At 33.8% G+C, this 20148-nt stretch overlaps 1 protein-coding gene across 1 annotated transcript; it reads right to left on the bottom strand.

The window, feature by feature from the left end:
• Positions 1 to 3806: 3806 nt before the first annotated feature.
• LOC108322660 (uncharacterized) lies at positions 3807 to 5910 on the bottom strand. Its single transcript, XM_017554815.2, has 5 exons — positions 5450 to 5910; positions 5104 to 5363; positions 4921 to 5014; positions 4688 to 4799; positions 3807 to 4313 (listed from the first exon to the last, which is right to left on the bottom strand). Exons 1-5 carry the CDS (start codon positions 5583 to 5585, stop codon positions 4118 to 4120), a joined length of 798 nt encoding a protein of 265 aa, XP_017410304.1. The 5' UTR covers positions 5586 to 5910; the 3' UTR covers positions 3807 to 4117.
• Between the last annotated feature and the right edge of the window lie 14238 nt (positions 5911 to 20148).

Below are 20148 nucleotides of genomic sequence, written 5' to 3'. Positions count from 1 at the left end.
TTAATCCAGTCATTAAAAAAAATTAACCCTAAAAATAATAAACGTGATATTCATAAAAAAATTCCAACAATATTTTTATAAAAGGAAACTACCAAACAAGTTTCAGAACCATTAAAAACCCACTAAGAAACCCCATTTGAGTGGAAGCCAAGTATCAAGAAGAGAGTTTAGAATTTCAGAAAGTAGAAAACAGGTGGCTGCAGGAGATTGGACGTTCGGTTTTGACGGTAGAAGTAAAACTTAGTTTTCAAAAATCTACGCCACTCTTTGCATGCAACCATTTTCTTCAACCTTCTGAGTTCCATTTTCTCCTCCTTCTCTCTAGATTTCTTCATCTTCTCTCTAAGAAACACTCATTTTCTCTTCTCCGATCACCACTCAGGCACCATTTCTACTCTTCCGGCGTCGAGGGCGTCCGTTTAAACCGATCAGTTTCGGGTTCTGGGCTGGTAAGTTCATCTCTCTCAGCCGAGTGGTTTTTCTGTACATGCAAACTCAGTTTTCGGTTGCATGAGTTTCTTAACCCCTTTTTGAACGTCTTTCTGGTCTTTCATTTGGTTAGTTTCGTAAATCACGATCGTAGTCTTCTAAGAAATTGGTGGTGAGTTATTCTATTCAAACTGTAAGCGTTCGGTCACGTAAGAGGTAATGGAAGCTTATATAATTTGATTTTATGTTCGTTATGAATGGATGCATGTGCGTTGATTTGCTGAATGAATATGAAATATGATTGTTGCTATGTTTTGACTGTATGAAGTATGAATATTTACTATGATATGGATGTATGAAATTATGAAGATAGATGTTGAGAAATGAATTGAAATAAAGAATTCTAAGTATGTAATTCCAAATGAAAATTGATGTTCGTCACTGAAGGTCTTTGACCGTTCGGTTTTCTTGTGGACTCGGTTGGAACTGGATTCTTTCATTTGGATGGAATTCCAGTTGAAGACTGAGCGTTTTCGTTTAGTAATATTTGTATATAAGCGTTCAACCAAGGATATTCGTTCCTTGGTATTCTGTTATAAACTTAAGTATATCTATATGTATTTGTATATATATATGGTTCGTCTTGAACACTACTTAAAAGATATCTTATATTTACCAAGCCTTTATTCTATCATACTAAGTAGTACTCGGTCTTATACCAAGCGCTCGTACTAAGTAAGTGTTAGGTCTTACACCTGGCGCTCGTTCTCCTTCCCGTAATCTATCTTGATAATAAGAGTGTTCGTCCAAACTCAATAGTGTTCGCTCTCTACAGTGCTCGGTCTTCGACTGACATTCGGTTTTCTTGATGTTTAACTCATTAAAAAGCTAAGTATTTATTGACGTTCGGTTTCTTCATATGATTCCGTCAAGTACTATTATTTGATTGTCCTATAGTGTCTGTCTCCATTGGTTTCGGCCTAGAGTCTTGGTACTCGGCCTAGGCTTTACGGTGTTTGGTTTGGACTCTCAAGAGTCAGTTCATTTAATTGGCTCACTTGGTCAATAACGTTCGAAATTAGTCTCTGAAAAGTATTATTGTCGGTTCCTTTCACAACCAGTGAGTAACTCTCTTGATTTTGATTTGTTTTGAATCGGAGACATCTTAGTCTCACTCCAAGTGTTCGATCTTATTCTGGATTAAAAACTAACGTTCGGTATTTGGTATCCTAAGGGATCTTTATTCAAGTTGGTTCAGTTGTGGTTTTAATAATGAAAGATGATGGAATATGATATGGATGAAATGACTTTGGTTATGAATGAGTATTCCGGGGAGGAATATCTCATGAATATATATTGGAATTGGTAAAGTATGAATGTGGGCATGCTAAGCTGACAGTTCATCCTAATATTCCGTGATTACTCGTTCTCACGTAGAAAAGGGTAAGTCATGTGTGGGAATGACAGGAGGTCCTAGTCCTTATGGTTAATTTGGACGGAACAGACTAACCTTGGGTGGCAGCTGTTGAGGGTATCCCAGTTACTACATCACTCGGGTGCACGAACGTTGTAGCTACATAGAATTCATACAGTCCGGACAGTCAGAGTCTAGTATTAGGCTTTGCATGAAAGAGTTAATAAGTTATCTTGTTTAAATTGATTGAGTAAGATATATGTTGATAATTGAATTGAATTACATAACCTTACCCTATTTCCTGTCATGTCCGTTTTGTACGTTCGGTCGTTTGTCCTATTGCAATGATCATCCGTGTGGATGTGAACAGAAGGAGAAGAGTTGTTGGAAGAAGCGTTGGAAGAAAAAAATTTGGTAGAGGTAGAAGTTAAGACCGAACAGTAGAACCGTTCGGTCATCTATTTTTTCTTGTTTTTTAGGACCGTTCGGTATAAGTATTTTGTAAACCGTTCGGTCTAGGTTGTATATTTGTACAGTTTTAATTTCCTCGTTATTTTGTAAGGTCGTTCGGCCATAAGCGTACGTCTCATCTTTTGTAAGAACTGATCTGTAGTATTATGAATGTGATGTTCCTATTATATGATTTTTATATGTTACGTACGAGTATCATCTCAAGCCCTTCGTGTGTAGAAAGTAAGATGGTTGTAAGAGATATAGTGTTCATGTGTTAGAGAAAGCAAGATATATTTCCGTAATAATTTATTTGAGTTATTTATTATTATAATACTGAAAATAAAACAAACCATAATCAATAATTAGTAATATGTGAGACATAATTAATTATATTGTATCTTCACTCACAAATTCTGGTCATTTCAAGATATAAAATAGATAAAATCCGGATATAAAGTTAAAACTTTGTGTCCAACATGTATATATCTAAATCACCATCAGTATTCTCTTATTAATATGATATCAAAATCACTACCATCACACTAAATTCACGTCTCTCCATCCATCTCAATAATAGAGCGGCGATGATCCGACAATTGTCTCCCCGTAATTAATCACAGAGAATTGCGAAGATTTTGGGTATGGCCTAGACGGGGACTGTTTGACGTTAACGAAAGATGTGGCAACAAGACCTTAATGAAGTAATATTTATAGTTTGAGGGAAGTTTAGGGTTTAATTTTGTTTTGTGGTTGTGGATATTTTATTCGATAGTGTAAGAAGTTGAGAAGTCAACAGCGGCATTAATGAGGGTATTGTGGAGAGAGTGGCATGACACGTTGCTGTAATTAAACTTTTCAGATACGAGTTGGGGACCTGGCATATGACATGATTCATAGCTACCTTACCAATCATCATATCATATCATATGCTTCTGCAAACATACAAAAGCATCTCCAATCATGCAACGCACCCATTTCATGTGGTGGAACCCTGCTTCTCGTCATCAACTACTGTTCCTATTTCTATTCCTATTCCTATTCCTTCTAGCTGTCAATGCAACTGCTACCCTCATTCTTCACTCGCTTTTTCACCCATCACCAATTCATTTCCATTCTTTTTGGAAAATCAATTCAACACCTTGCTTTTTCCCACTTTTTTTTTATTCATTCTTACACACTTGCATAAACCAAACAATTCTCTGCATTCACCAATTAAGCATCGTAAATCCTCAAAAATAAATAATGCCACTTGAAGAACCTTTAATTCTTATACTTTAAGAGATTCAACCAAGTCCGTTCGTACACAGTTTTTTGTGTGTTCAAAATTAGAACACGAATTCCTGCTATTATCCATGCAATCATGTCCCAATCCAACCCCTTAACTTTTCCACACCTGGAACCCATACCTCCCATCCTAAACAACTCGACCCACTATGGACAAATTACTCATTAACCACGATTTTGTATATGACAAATATAATCCGACGAAAGAGAACAATCCAAAACCAAATTACCACACAAAGGGATGGTGACATCATATATTAATATAATACATCATTTTCTTCATCTTGTTTTTTTTCTTTCTCAACAATCTCTACAACAAAAACAGTAATTACTTAACTCACCCAAATTAACGACACAACCTATAATCTCTGTACACATCATTTAGGTAGCTAGCTAGCAAAACAAACACACCGAGATGCCCCCCCAACAGGTGATTGGAAAATCATATATGAAAAATGATTGACATTGAACACTATAGTATAGGAGAGGAGAGTGCAAAAGAAATAATTGAGGGGGACATGAAATTAATAGGAGTGACTAGAAGAATCTGACAGAAGGGGAACGAAGATCCATCTCCTGGGTCCATGCGTTCCGGTCCTGGACGTGCAAGTGCCAGAAGGTTTGAGCCAGTGCGTCCGGGTCCATTGTACTCTCACCTCCTCCTCCCACTACTCCACTGCTTTGCTCCCCCGACGAATTACCCCTCTGCAATGACGTCGTCAATGTTCCTCCTCTGCCCCACAACATGCAAATTCATCCGTCAATACCTCAACTTCCTTTCTTTAACATCGTTTCTTAGTTTAAGCAGTGTAATTTGTAAACACATTAGTTATTAAAAGGATTATATGTATAACCTCTCCAAATATCAGATTTTAACCAAACAATCATAGTTGAGCTGCTACATCCCATGTTATCAAGCCTTTTCCAGACTATATATCTATCTATCTAGCAAAACTATATATACTACTTTCCAGAGTATAAGGATTATCTATTTATTTATTTTTTTATATTTTGGTATGAATATATAGGAAATGAAAGAATTAGTATGCAATGCTGCCAAAAGAAAAGAAAGGTATGAAGGTGTGTATGTAAAGAAAAGAAAGCAACCTGGGTGGGCCAATGAGGCCGTCGATGATAACATGAGCTACGTGCACTCCCTGGGGCTGAAATTCCTTGGCCAAACATTGCGATAGTGCTCTCAAAGCGAATTTCCCACAGCCTGTCTCATCTCCCCCATTGGATCCAGTGTTCTCACAAATTCAATTAATTCAACTCAATTTAATTACTCTAGAAGAACAAGAAGAATGCAAAAAGAAAAAAGATATATAATTGGTATTTACATAGTTCGGAGTATCCAGCAATGCCGTTGAGAGAAGTGGAACAACCCGTGAAGAGAAGGGTTCCCTTTCCTCTTTCAACCATGCCGGGCAGCACCTTATATAAAGTTCATGAATCAACGTGATGAAAGAAAAGCACAGTGAGTACAGATTAATCGATGGAGGGATCGATAGAAGGGTGGGTACCTGTTGAGCGCAGTGGAAGGCACCGACAGAAGAAACGGCGAGAGATTTGTGGAAGGAATCGATGCGAAGGTCTTGGAAGGAGGTGGGGTAAGAAGATAGGGGTTGGTATGCATTGTAAACGAGAATTTCAACGAATCCCAGAGACAGCACTCCCTCGAAAGCCTCTCTCACGCTTCGGGAATCGGAACAGTCTATTCTTATGGCGAAAACCTGCGCCTTCTCTTCCCTGGCTATTTCGTCGGCGAATCTCGACAACCTCCCTGTACATAGTAAATTACTTAGTTGATTTGCATCTATGGTAGCATAAGATATGAGAATAACAGGAATAATAAAAGTGGTTACGGACCCAGGTCACGAGCGAGGATGGCGACGGTGTAGCCCTCGTGAGCGAACTTGCGAGCGATGGAGAGGCCGAGGTTGGGACCGACACCGACGATGGCAGCAATGCCTCGTGAAGAAGCGGAGCTGGCCATGTTTCGCATCTCTGTATGTGCAGTGTATGAGAATGGGTTAAGAAATAGAAGTGTAAAGGAATATTATATTGTGGAAGGGTTTGGTTTGGTGGAATGAATGAGTGAGATATTTAAGTAGTGGAGTGGAGTGAAGATGATGAGTAGTAGGGTGTGAGATGTGGTGGTTGTGTCTGAATCATTGCCTCCCTTACAACCAGCATTCTCACTCTCCTTTCTTTCACTACTACTTCCTCTCAACGTCACTTGCCCCATTCCTAACCACAAATATTACTGCTTTTTTCTACATTGATACTCACACAACACAACCCTCCCATTCCATCTTCAATTTCACTCCATCCTTCCATTCAATCTCTCTTCAAACAACCAAACAACTACAAATATTATGTCAAAATCTGTTCCTGCATTTCATTTCCAAAAAAATTTATGCTTTTTTTTATGCAAAGACTAAAGAGAACCAGAAATATTATTTTTTTCATTTTTCTTATTAGTAAGAGAACAATGCACTTCTTTTTATTCAAATTTTGATTCTAATCTATTCATGTACTAAGAAATGATTGCTACCAAGACCAGGAAGATGTACTCCTATTGTATTTATGGTATGATGATACGAGTCACGAGTAACTAGTACGGAAGAATATTTTTAAAGAGAAATATTTCTTTCTTTTTTTATAATGTAATTGAATGGATTTTAAAGTTAATTTAATAAGATAAAATCATTTTATAAGATAATATTTACATTTTTTTATTTATACATCATAAATAGATTTTGTTTTTAATTAATATGAAATTTTTAATATATTATTCTCAAAACATATTAATCTCATGCATGAAATACTATATATCAATAATTAGTTTGATAGTAACTTAATAGTAATAAAATAATAAATTTTGATAATATTGACTTTAACTCATGATTTTGATAATGTAAGAAGTTTCAATAAAATTAATTTATAATATATAATATATAAATAAGTGTAAACCTTATTTTATAAATCAATTTTGTAGTATTAAATTAGTTTAAAATTCAGTTGTTAATATATTATTATAGTCATGAATTAAAATTCCTTTTAGTAAAATTGATATTTATTTATTTAGTCTATTATTTCATTTATTATCTATTAAACTATCCATTCATGTATTAGTATGACTAAAATGTATAAAAAATTTTATGTCAATTAAATCAATTTATAATATATAAATGAATATAAATTTCATCTTCCATATAAACTCAAGTTAGATTAAATTTAAAATTCACTTATAATTATTACATGAATTATTATTTTTATTATAACATTTTTATTTATATTTATTATTATTTGGTTTGAAATGGTTTGCTAAGGGCAGAGATAATTAGCAGTTGGTAAATTAAGTAAGTGATTCCTCACCACTTGCAGTTCCAGCTCGGTGACAGGAACATTGCAGATGTGGTGTTTAGTTGCAGACACGGGGTTCCTGTTCAATAATTATTCACAACAGAACATCATTCATGTCTTGGAACTCAAAGACAATACTACTTCGCTGAAAGTATCGGTTATGTGAACTGTCGGTTCATGCCCTCGCTCCATACAAATATTATCATACAACTTGGACAAACACGACTCAAGTATATTATCCAACATTCACATCAGGGGTATTCATTTCTATGCTTATTAATTCTATAACTTATTACATTTTATAAGTAGATTTAGTTTTTTTTTTAACATTTTTGTTATATCCGAAAATCTTAATTTATAAATGATGTAAGAAAATGTTTGATACTAAAATGGGAATAGTTTGGTATATTGATTTTGAGTATTTTTGTGATGATATGTATAGGAAATTTTGAAGAAGAATTACAGTGGAGAGAGAATCAAAAGGAACTCAGCTTCTTCAAAAGTTGGTGAACAAATTAAATATACTCGGTAAACTCTTGTGCTTAAACATATGGATATTAAATTACTATATAGATTCAGTTTTGTTTGTATTCTATGTTAATGATACAATATCTATCACCAATAATCCTATGGTTAGGAAAAAGTACTTTGTTAACTTTTTATAGATTATCTTTAGAACAAATTTTTTTATCTTGAAAGAACTATAGTTGATAACAGAACATAGAATGTATTCATTACGAAATAAACCATTAGTGATTTTTACCGATTTCATGCAGATAGATAAAATGAGAAATTTATGAGTTGTAGAGATATATATGAAATTTAGGTTGTTGAAACCTACAATATTTTATTTATTGGTTTTTTCTTGTATGTATATGTAGCTTAACTTTTATATATATATATATATATATATATATATATATATATATATATATATAAATTAAATATGTTTTTCATTCTTAAATTTGGATGCAAGTATCTAGAAAATTTATATATTTTAATTTCTAAATTTTAAAATTAAATAAATATAGTTCTTTTAAATATAAATTATTCAAAATCTAAAAACATACTTCACTGTTTCAATCAAATCAATTTCAAATCAAATACATCATTCAAAATACAAGTGTATAATTTTTTTATCAATGAGATGTTTAAATTCCAGTAATATTAAAAAGGTAAAATATAATTAAATTTATATATTATTTGTAATATTTATAATACCGTTAAATAATTAAGCTAATTTATTGTAAAATAAATATTAATATCAAATGTTAAAAAAAATCACATGTTTATTTTCAAAGGCCATTTTAAGTTTTCAGATATATCAGCAAAAGGGCTACAGATACCCGTTTATCCATAAAGATGGAATTTTAGGTAGCCCAACTGGAATAAGATTCCACACACCTGCCCTCTGTTATTGTCTACACATATATAATTCTATTTTGACCATAAAATTGTGCTACTTTTGCATTGACCTTTCAAGTTTTAAAGGGCTAAAAAGGATCACAAACTACCTCAAAATCATAACCACTAAATTAAGGTGTTTCTCAGGTTCAGTTGGGTACAAGTTTTTCTACAATGAAGCTTGCAATCAAATGAAAATAAACTTTTTAAACCTAAAAAGATGGGAAATGTTATAGAAAACGTGTAAAGCTGATTGATTTGCATTTTATTTATTAGTCAAAATTCTTTGATACACCTAAATATTTTACATTCATATGACATTATCCTTATTTATTTTTTATTTTCTTTTTTTTTAAAACAATACAAAAGTTTACATTCTTTTCAATCATTTTATTCTTATAACTTGTATCAAATGAATGTAAAAATGTGTCATGGTATCGTTATTCTTTGTTTACATTGTTTGTGGTAATCTCTTTTAGACTCCAATATTTGAGAACAATTTTAAACTTTTCGTTAGTTCAACTTTTTTTTTTATTTACTAAATTCTTAATGGTGTTTATTATTACGAAATAGAATAATAATTTGCCTTAGGCCACACTGAATCTGGTGCAGCATGATTGCAACGCAAGAATTATGATTTGGGAATAATCCTGGTGCAGAGAGAGTGTCTCGAACACTTTTTCCTTCATATATATATATATATATATATAAAAGTTAAATTTAAAACTTGCTTATTAATATAATATCTGAATAAAGAATTAGAGTTTATATTAATACAATGTATTATTTATAAATATTATTTTATAAACTAATTTTATGAGGTGAAGACTTAAATTTATTTTTAAGATTGATATTTTGAGATTTCATGCTTTTATTTGGCCCAGCGATCAGAATAATAATAACATTATGGACCAGTAGCCAGAATCCATGATGGGGAAAAAGACACGCGAATTCAATCATTATGCTTTTGCCTCCGAAGTAATCTGGAAAAAAACACAACTCACTCAGTAAGCCAATCTCGCTGTGCCATTTTGCTGTTCTCTGTATGTTATAGAGTTCCGCACATCCTACGTTAAAACTTGGAACACATGAAAAAATAGAAATATCTAAGATCATTGTTGTTAGAACTTATTATTCATAGGTACTCAGATCACATCAGAGGAACAAATTGATGATACTAAATTGAAGCTACGGTCCCTTCAGACATGTTTCCTTTTCTTCCTTTTTGGCAATCATGCGAATTCGGAATCGGAGTTCTCGTAATTTTAAGCCACGCCACGAGAGAAGTTAGATATTCGTGTTGGAATGCTTTCTGGTTTAGTGCACTGCTAGTAAAGCAAAGAAGAAAAATAAAATAATAAAGAGGAAATATTATTTTCATCTACGACTTGTCATTTTCATCACATTCCACCAATATTCTTTCGTCATTTTCCTTTCTTTCTTTATTAACATGTTAAATAATTAATCCAACAATTCTTTCCCATACAGGACAAACCACTCCCAGGAGAAAAAACAAAATAATATAACAACAATTCAAAATTAATTATATAATACTTTTATTTATAAAAATAACTAATCCTTAATTAAATTACATCCTAAGCGTAATTTCATTATTTTAGTTCAAAATATTTTTATTATCGTTTTACACACTTTTCTAACCTTAAAACAAACCTAAATTTCTATACTTACCCTTTATTGTCATTCTCTTCGCTTGGTTGCGCTAAGAATGGAAAACTCGGATAGTTTCTATTCCAATAATGTAGTTTAAAGATTGAATAATCCATAACATGTTTGTATATATTCTGATCATACTTTTGGTATTTTGGAATATCAATTCCAGAATAATGTATTAGAATATAATTATATATTAATATATATTTTTAAAAAATTGGAACATAATTCGTCTATTTTGATAACGATTCGGTAATTATATACGATGATAATGTTCATTCAAATAATGTATTTTGAAATAGGTATAGTTAAATTTTATGTTTATGATAAATTTGGATATGTTTTTCCAATAATATTTTATAAAAATTAAACTTTTCAACTGAGTTCTGATTTTTTTATTTAACGGGTTGACATGAGTCAAATCTTATTTCATAACTTTGATTAGGTTGTGCCATGTTATTTTATATTTTTTTAGTTTTAGAATTTATAATTTTATAGCGTCATATTTTATAATTTTATAATTATATAGTTTTTTAGTTTTATAATTTTATAATTTCTTAAATTTATATTTTTATTATTTTATAATTTTATAATTTCACTGTCATTTATTTGATAATTTTCATCATATTTTAAGTGTGAATCTAAGTTACACAGTGGGTAGAAATGAGAGAGTAGAGCACCATATAAGGTTGAAAATTCATTAACACATTGCCTTAAGGTTTTTGGTAGAAAGTGGTGTCAATCCCTTATATGGTTGGACTCGAATCTCAGGTAAGCGTTCTTGTTAAGATGAACGACGGTATGAAAAGGATACTCGAATGCTTCTCCTGGAAAGGATACCAATGTGGAAGGGACTCACCTTTAAAAGGGGAGATTGTTAGGATTTCAAGTGTGAAGGAGAGAAGTCCCACATCTAGTAAAACATTGTAAGGGACTTCCTCCTTTGGTTATAAAAGAGAGGTTAAGGTTCCCCTTTCTTCATTCTATCTTCTTCTCTTCTTTCTATCTTCTCTTGCTTCTTTAAGCAATTGAGAAATTCTGAGTGTAAAGGAAGAGAGTGTTGTAATTTCTTCCATTAGTATAAAATTTCCATTTTTGTCTAGTTCATATTTTCTCATCTTTATTTAAGTTGTGTGTGCTTGTGTTGTATGACTGATACCCAACAGTGGTATCAGAGCTACTGGTTTGTATTCCGCTGCTATTGTCATTAGAATAGTGTTGGTACAATTCTGAGTATGCTCTGTGGTTGCGGTTTAATCCGATCTTCCGCATCAGAAAAGAGTTATTACTGGAAACGTTTGGTAGTGTGAAAGTGTTGTCTGGGAAAGTTCTGGCTAGGAAAGACTTGGTACTTAAGAGTGTCCGTTTGTGACCCACCTCTCTTTCCTGGGAACTTCTTGGTGCTTTACTTCATGGTCTACCTGTGTTGTTCCAGTAGACAATACTATTTATAGTGAGAAGTGCATAAGTCGGTTCTAAAAACCATGACAACAAAATATGAGATAGAGAAGTTTAACGAGAATAATTTCTCGTTATGGAAATTAAAGATGAAGGCAATTATGAGAAAAGACAATTGCATAGATGCAATTGAAGAAAAACCCGTAGAAATGACAGATCAGAAGTGGAAAGAAATTGACAACAACGCTATCGCAAATTTGCACCTGGCAATGGCAGACTCAGTATTATCTAGCGTGGCGGAGAAAAATACAGCAAAGGAGATTTGGGACGCCCTCATAAAATTATATGAGGTGAAGTCTCTTCACACAAGAATATTCTTGAAGAGGAAACTCTACACTCTTCGGATGAGTGAGTCCACTTCGGTGACGGACCATATCAACCACCTCAACACCTTGTTTGCCCAATTATCAGCAGCAGATTTCAACATAGTTGAAAATGAGCGTGCAGAGCTTCTACTTCAAAGCTTACCAGACTCGTATGACCAGCTCATCATCAACGTTACGAATAATAATATTGAAGGGCGTCTATACTTTGAAGATGTTGCCGGAACTATTCTTGAAGAAGAATCCAGGCGGAGAAACAAAGTGGATAGAACGGAAACTTCAAAACAAGCAGAAGCATTGATGATGACAAGAGGAAGATCAATGGAACGTGGTTCGAGTGGGAGTAAAAACAACGACAGGTCAAGCTCACAAAGTAAGAAGAATTTCAAATACAAATGCTACTATTGTGGCAAGAAAGGGCACACAAAGAAAGAGTGTTGGAAGAGGAAAAATGAAGCATCAACCTCACAAGGTTGTGTTGCAAATACCGCAGAAGACGGAGAAATCCTCGTTAGTGAAGCAGCAATCAATTCTAATGATGAAAAGAAATGTCATGATAGATGGATAATGGATTCAGGAGCAACGTGGCACATGACTCCTCATCGGGACTGGTTTCACACTTATGAGCCTATCTCAGGTGGATCTGTATTCATGGGAAATGACCATGCATTGGAAATTGAAGGAATTGGTACAATCAAAATAAAGATGTATGATGGTACCGTTCGCACAATTCAAGGTGTAAGACATGTGAAAGACTTGAAGAAGAATCTATTGTCTATAGGGCAACTAGATGACCTCGGATGTAAGATCCATATTGAAGGAAGGATCTTGAAGGCAGTGAGGGGAAATTTGGTAGTCATGAAAGCTGAGAAAATCATGGCAAACTTATAGGTGCTTATGGGAGATACTTTGCAAGAAGCCAACGCAACGGTTGCATCGACAAGCCAAGAAGAAGCGGTACTAATGTGGCATCGTAGACTTGGGCATATGTCAGAACGAGGATTGCAAATTCTTGCGGAACGTAATCTCATACCCGGGCTCAAGAAGGTTGATTCACCTTTCTGCGAGCATTGTGTAACAAGCAAGCAACATAGGTTGAAGTTTGCTAGAACGATTACCAAAAGTAAACATATACTGGACTTGATCCATTCTGATGTGTGTGAATCACCAGAACTATCCCTCGGAGGAGCAAAATACTTTGTATCATTTATTGATGATTACTCCAGAAGATTGTGGGTGTATCCTATCAAGAAAAAGTCTGATGTGTTTGCCCAGTTCAAGGAATTCAAAGCACAAGTAGAACTTGAAACTGGAAAAAGAATTAAGTGCTTGAGATCAGATAACGGAGGAGAATATGTAGATGGAGATTTTCAAGAATTCTGCAAGAAAGAAGGTATTGTCAGACAATTTTCAGTACCACACACATCGCAACAAAATGGTGTAGCAGAGCGGATGAACAGAGCTATGTTGAAGGAGAGAAGTCCCACATCTAGTAAAACATTGTAAGGGACTTCCTCCTTTGGTTATAAAAGAGAGGTTAAGGTTCCCCTTTCTTCATCCCATCTTCTTCTCTTCTTTCTATCTTCTCTTGCTTCTTTAAGCAATTGAGAAATTCTGAGTGTAAAGGAAGAGAGTGTTGTAATTTCTTCCATTAGTATAAAATTTCCATTTTTGCCTAGTTCATATTTTCTCATCTTTATTTAAGTTGTGTGTGCTTGTGTTGTATGACTGATACCCAACACCACATTGGGTAGAAATGAGAAAGTAGAGCACCATACAAGTTTGAAGATCCATTAACCCATTATCTTAAGGTTTTGGGTAGAGAGTGGTGTCAATCCCTTATGTGATTGAGTTAAGATCTCATTGGTTTTAAATCTCCTCAGCGAACCTCCTCCCCGATAGACCTAACAAGTGTTTTCATAGCCAAGTTAGGCTCAGATGAGTATATGGTCCATGTATTGAAAGTCTTCTTGACAAAGGTTTTCAAGTAAGAGTGTCTCGTTAAGATGAACGACGGTAAGGGGACATATGTAGAAGGAACTCACCCTTGAAACAGAAGATTGTTAGGATTCCAAGTGTGAGTCTATGTCCTACACTGGATAGAAATGAGAAAGTAGAACACCATATAAGGTTGAAGATCCATTAACTCATTGTGTTAAGATTTTGGGTAGAGAGTGGTGTCAATTCCTTATGTGGTTGGACCTAGATCTCATTGGTGTTGTATCTCCTCAGTGAACCTCTTCCTCATAGACCCAACAATTTCAACTACTATAATATTCTTTTTTATTATTTCAACATAACATTAATAAATTTTCAACCTCATCCACAATGTCTTTGCTGGAAGATTTCTTGATCAACCCTTGGTCAGTAAAGAAAAGATACAAAAGTTTCCATAAAGGTCAGAGTCTTTAACAATGTTGTCATGGAGGTCAACTACGAGAAAAACTACACGTGAACAATGCAATTCTCTTTAACATAAAAAACCTCTAAAATATTGTTGCATTCCCATTCTCTTTAACATAAAAAAACCTCTAAAATATTGTTGCATTCCCTACTTTGTGTCGTGGAAAAATATGTGAAGCATTTGTATTTAAGCTTCATACTTTGTAGGTGTGCGTGTGAAAAATGGAAGTGAGAACTAAAATGAAAAGTTTCTTACATAAGTGAAAGCACCTGAAACTACGGCATGGTTTATAGGGTGAGTATAAGGTTGACAAAAAAATTGATATCCGCAAATTTCCATAAGTAAAATCCATGATGGACACTAATAAATATTCTTAATTAATATCCACACATAATGAATATTGTATTTTATTACCTGTTTATTAATGGAATGTGTATGAATATCATGACATCTTACCAAGGGATACTCGCTACTCACTCATAATTATCCTTTTTATATTTTTATTTTATAAATAATTATTAGCGAGTTTTATTATTGTAACTTTTTTTATTAAAATGATCAAAATAAAGTTACTGGTGAAAGAAATATTAATTATTGAAAAATTGTTTAAAATTTGATTTTATGTATTTTTATTTTCTAATTAGACCTACAATGTTGAAGTTATTTTTTAAAATTTATATTTTGGTGCAACTAATTAAAATTTGTACATTAATATTTTAGTGAGAAATTTAATTTAAATTGTACTTTAATTTTTTATTTAATTTTATATTTTAATGATTTGATTTTAAATAATTTATTTAAAATTAAAATTATAAAATATAAAAATGTCCATGGTATCCATTGTCAAACCTCATTAAAAACGTACCCAAAACCCCTCTGCACGGATGACAGGTGTCAAGCAACGATGATCAGAAATCAGATAGTGGGATGCAGGTGTTAGCAGAAGAGCGGACGCTCGTTTTGACGTGGGAAGAAAACTGATTTTTCTGAAAACTTCTGTCCCATTCTCTTCTGCATGCAACCTTCTTCCCATACTCCGATATTCTCATTTTCTCCTCCTTCTCTCTAGAAGTCCTCCCTTCTCTCTACCGAAACTCACTAGTTCTTTACTCTGATCTCCGTTCAGGCACCGTAGGAATACTTCTAGCGTCCCAAGCTTCAATTTGAACCAAACAGTTTCGAGTTCTGAAACTGGTAAGTTTCTTGTCTCTAGCCGTTCGTTCTTGTGAACATGCAAACCAAGTTCGGGTTGCATGAGTCCTTAGTTTCATTCTGAACCATTTTGGTCTGTTGTTTGATTATGGTTTGAAGAGTCGTTGAGCATTGAGGGTAGAGGAAATCGTAGTTATGCAAACTGAATTTCGGTCTGTAGGACGTTCGTTCATGCTCAGAGGTAAGGGAAGCTTATCTAATTTAATTGTATGTTGTTTATACGTTCGTTGATAATAAATGCATGTTGCTGAGTGGTTGAATGTATAGAAAGTATGAATACTGATATGATTGTTTATGTGGAATATGATTTATTAGTGATATGGATTGTACGAAGTATGGGAATTAATTATGATATGAATTTTATAAAGTTATGGAATTATGTATTGAGAAATGAGTTGAAGATAAATGAGTTCTGAATAAGAAATTTTCCTATGATAATGTACGTTCGTCATTGAACGGTCCTTGACCGTTCGGTGTTTCTAGTAAACTTGCTTGAAATTAAATTCTTTCATTTGGAAAGAATTCTAGTTGAGGACGAACGTCTTCTTGTGATAGTACTGTGCTTGAGCGTTCGGCCAAGCGTAGTTGCATTTGAGTATTCGGTGATGAACCTAAATGCGGAAACTATGTGTATTCGTATATCTTGGTTATTCTTAAATCCCACTCAAATAGTATCTGATTATATTTATCAAACCCATTTTCTATAAGCTTAATAACGCTTGGTCTTATACCAAGTGTTCGTTCTAGGCAGGTGTTTGGTCTCACCCCAAATGCTCGTACGGAGTAGTGCTCAGTCTTACACCGAGCGTTCGTACTCGTTTCTTTTATCATTTATCTTTACGAAAATGACGTTCGTCCAACTTCAACAAGAACTTTCTTCTCTACCGTGCTCGGTTATTGACTGGCATTCGGATTGCTTGATGTAAATTCAAATAAACTAAGTACTTATCAGCGTTCGGTTCTTTCATGTAAATTCTTCTAAGTATTATTACTGAAATGTCTTGAAGTGTCTGTATCGATTTGTTCCGGCCTAGAGTCGTAACACTTGGCGAGGTCTTTTCAGCGTTCGGTTGAAACTCTCAAGGGTCAGTTCATCTAATTGACTCACTTTGTAAGTAACGTCCGTTCTAGTCATTCCTGCGATATGCGGTTGACTTCGGTTTCTTTCGTAATCCTATAGTAATCCTCTCGGTCTTATTCTATTCTGGAACTGGAGACCTCTCTGTCTCGTTCCAAGTGTTCGTCCTCGTTCTGAGTGAGGATTGAACGTTCGGTATTGAGTATTTGTAAGAACCTTTGAACAAAGATGAGATTTAACTTATTGATGATGAAAGATGAATGTGAGAAAAATGATAATGAGAGATGCAATTGAGAATGATTAAGAATGTGATATGAATTGAAAATGTTGGATTTTGAACGAGCGTTCCAGGGAGGAACGACTCATGGATGAATAATGGAATTGGTAAAGTATGACTGTGGTAATGCTAAGCTGTCGATTCATCCTGATGTTCCGTGAGTACTCGTCCTCACGTAGAGGAGGGTAGGTCATGTGTGGGAACGGCAAGAGGTCCTAGTCCTTAGGGGTACTTTGGACAGATAGGACTAACCTCGGGTGGCAACTGATGAGAGTACTCTAGTTACTACATCACCCGGGTGCACGAACGTCGTAGCTACACAGATTTCATACAGTCCGGACAGTCTCTCTAGTAATAGGCCTTGCTTGAAACGTATGTTGAAATGTAATTAATATGTTTGAATATGAGAAGTGTATGTTTATGCTTGAATTAAATTACATAAGCTTACCCTGTATTTCCTGTGTTGTCTGGTTTTGTACGTCCGTCCTTGTCGTTGCAATGATCATCCTTGTGGATGTGAGCAGAAGGAGACGAGCTACTGGAAGAAGCGCTGGAAGAAGAAAATTTGATAGAGGTAGAAGTGAAGGCCGAACAATAGGACGTTCGGTCAGTAGTTTAGTATAGAAAGGTGATCGTTCGATCACCTCCCCTTTTGTTTTCATTTGATCGTTCGGTATGAATGTTGTAAACCGTTCGGTTAAACTTTCTTATCATGTGTAGTCACTTTTATAACTCTTTTATGTAAGGTCGTTCTGCCATGAGCGTTCGCTCCTTTTTAGTATAAGACTGAACTGAAAATATTATTAAATGTAATTATTCTATTATATAGTTTATTGCTGTATTTTTGGGATGTTACATCCATAAATATAAATAAAGCCTTTGGGTATTTTTTCAGGAAATAAATCTTTTTAGGGGAGACATATAGTGATTAGACAGTACCCATACTTAACTTGTTGTCGTCTCTAGGTGGAAGAAGAAGTTTGATCTGACGTTATCTTGTACAATGAGCTGTAGGAACAATTCCCAATATTTGAAAATAGGTTTTTCTTTAATGCAATTAGAGTCTAAAAATAGGTTTCTCTTTAATGCAATTGGAGTCTAAGTATAAAATACTACAAATTTTACACAGGGTACGAATTCAAAGACTTATTTTTGAAAAAAGTAACTGAAATTTTAGTTAATTTTAATGTGTCGATTGACCAATTTCAATTTTTCAATAAAATAAATATAAAAGAAACCATTTAAGAATTGAACAAAGTTAACTAAAGTTAGGTTATCTTTTTCTAAAAAAAGTCATTCAATATATTCCCGTTTTGCAACATCAGGTAGTTGAAATTACTGATGAAAATTATAAAACAAGTGAATATTAAAAATTTATAAAATAACATATTGTAGTGTATGTAACCGAAGCTTTTTCGGCTCTATCAAATACAATCTTAAAATGATTGACTAACCAAACATCAATATAATACCGCATATAAAGTATATTTTTGCTAGTAGAGCTCACATGCCAAATATTGAATACTTTGAAGATGATAAACTATCTACTAGATACTAAGAGCTACACACCCGAAAGGGCAAGTTTAATGTCACACAGTAGACACCAATGACCAAATATTGAGTACAGTATTCCCAACAAAAACCGAATGTCAGATGTCATTATTTGATAAAGCACGTTTCTCACTAGAATGGGGTGGCACCTGTTAGTACATTTCTTTGTTTGTCGAAGACATCCACACACTAGGTAACTTAGTAAAAAATGGTTACAAATCGTCACAAATAAGATCACCATTGAGCTTATGAGCCTATGAGCCAATGGACCTATAGTTGAGGTCCACTCAAATGATGACCCATAATTAGTAAAACACCTTAATAAATATTATTTTAATCATATTTTAACTTTAGTTTCACATTAATCCAAATTTGACAAGAATTTTTGACCCAAAACACCAACTTAAATGTTACTATTTTTAGGCATCCTACAATTTCATAGAGGAAAAAAAAAATGTTTGGATAACGAGTATCAAATAATAAAACTTTGTGAAATAAAAGAAAACTTTACAAAAATATCTTTGACTCTATAAATACAATTATGATAATAAATAAGTAAAATAATATAATAAACTAATAATCACGTCATTCCATTAACAGCAGAAAAATTAAATAATTTAGACTTCAAAAGTTTATTAAAGATTAAACTGAAGACATCCAAATTTTATTATGAACTAAAAACTTAATTAAACCTTCGAAAGATAATAAATTTGAATTCTAAATTTGGAAAATCTGATAAACATAAAAATAAAAATATATTTATAAGAGATCTATTCCTCTATTCATGGTTTTTTATTGAATCTCCGCCTAGAGTTAGTATTGAAAAAGTTTAAATTATTTATATTTAATTTTTTTAATTACAAATTTTGTAAATATATTATAAATTGACAATCTAAGATACATTTTATATCACATCCTTTGAAACCCAATTGTACAATGTAACATCCCAATATATATAGTATAGACTATAATAAGGAGAAACGACATACATGATAAAGTAGTACAGTTATCCATCTAAACATAAAGTGATACTTTTACAGTCATCCAAAAACAACTATAAATTTAAAACTTTATTTACAAACTGAAAACTATTCCAAAACTATCTACAAGGATCTAAAGAACCCAACACAACTACTCAGCAGCAGCATCACCTCCATCCAATGCTTGCTCCAAAGAAACATCTTCTTCCGCTGCTCACATCCAAAGGATGGTCATCGCAGAAGAAGAACAACAGAACATACAAAACATAAGCACACAACAGGGTAAGCTAGATTAAACAAAGACTAATCATACCACAATCAATAAAATTTATACAAGTATATTATGCATTCACATCACTTAAACCCTTCACACATAACACACACTGACTCTGACTGTCCGGACTTAGAATGATTGTCGAGCTATGGCGGGTCGTGCACTCGTGGTGGCTTCTACTGCTTTGCAAAGCCATTGTCAATGGGTTTCACCCTACCACACTCACGAGGTTAGTCCGTTATCACTCACCTTGGGCCGTACTGGAAGCACCCAAGACTAGGACCTCCTGCTACTCCTCACGACATGGATCAATCCTCTCTACTTGAGAATGAAAGTCCATTGGAGTTTCAGAATAACCCCAAGACTGAGCTCCTGCATCCATTCTAAACTTACTTGAATCTCAACTAGAGATTCTACTTCAAATCACAACATAGGGCACCACCATGTCTCATCTCCTTAAGGATCATGGAATTACGTCCATAAACACACTTGAACTTTACCATTTTGATTACAACATACCACAATCACCACATATATTACATGTTACAACTTCAACTTACTTCATAC

The sequence above is a fragment of the Vigna angularis genome, chromosome 1, assembly GCF_016808095.1.
Source record: "Vigna angularis cultivar LongXiaoDou No.4 chromosome 1, ASM1680809v1, whole genome shotgun sequence".
Lineage (NCBI taxonomy): Eukaryota > Viridiplantae > Streptophyta > Magnoliopsida > Fabales > Fabaceae > Vigna > Vigna angularis.
Note: the sequence above shows the minus strand (reverse complement) of the source record. Positions and strands in the feature narration are given on the sequence as shown.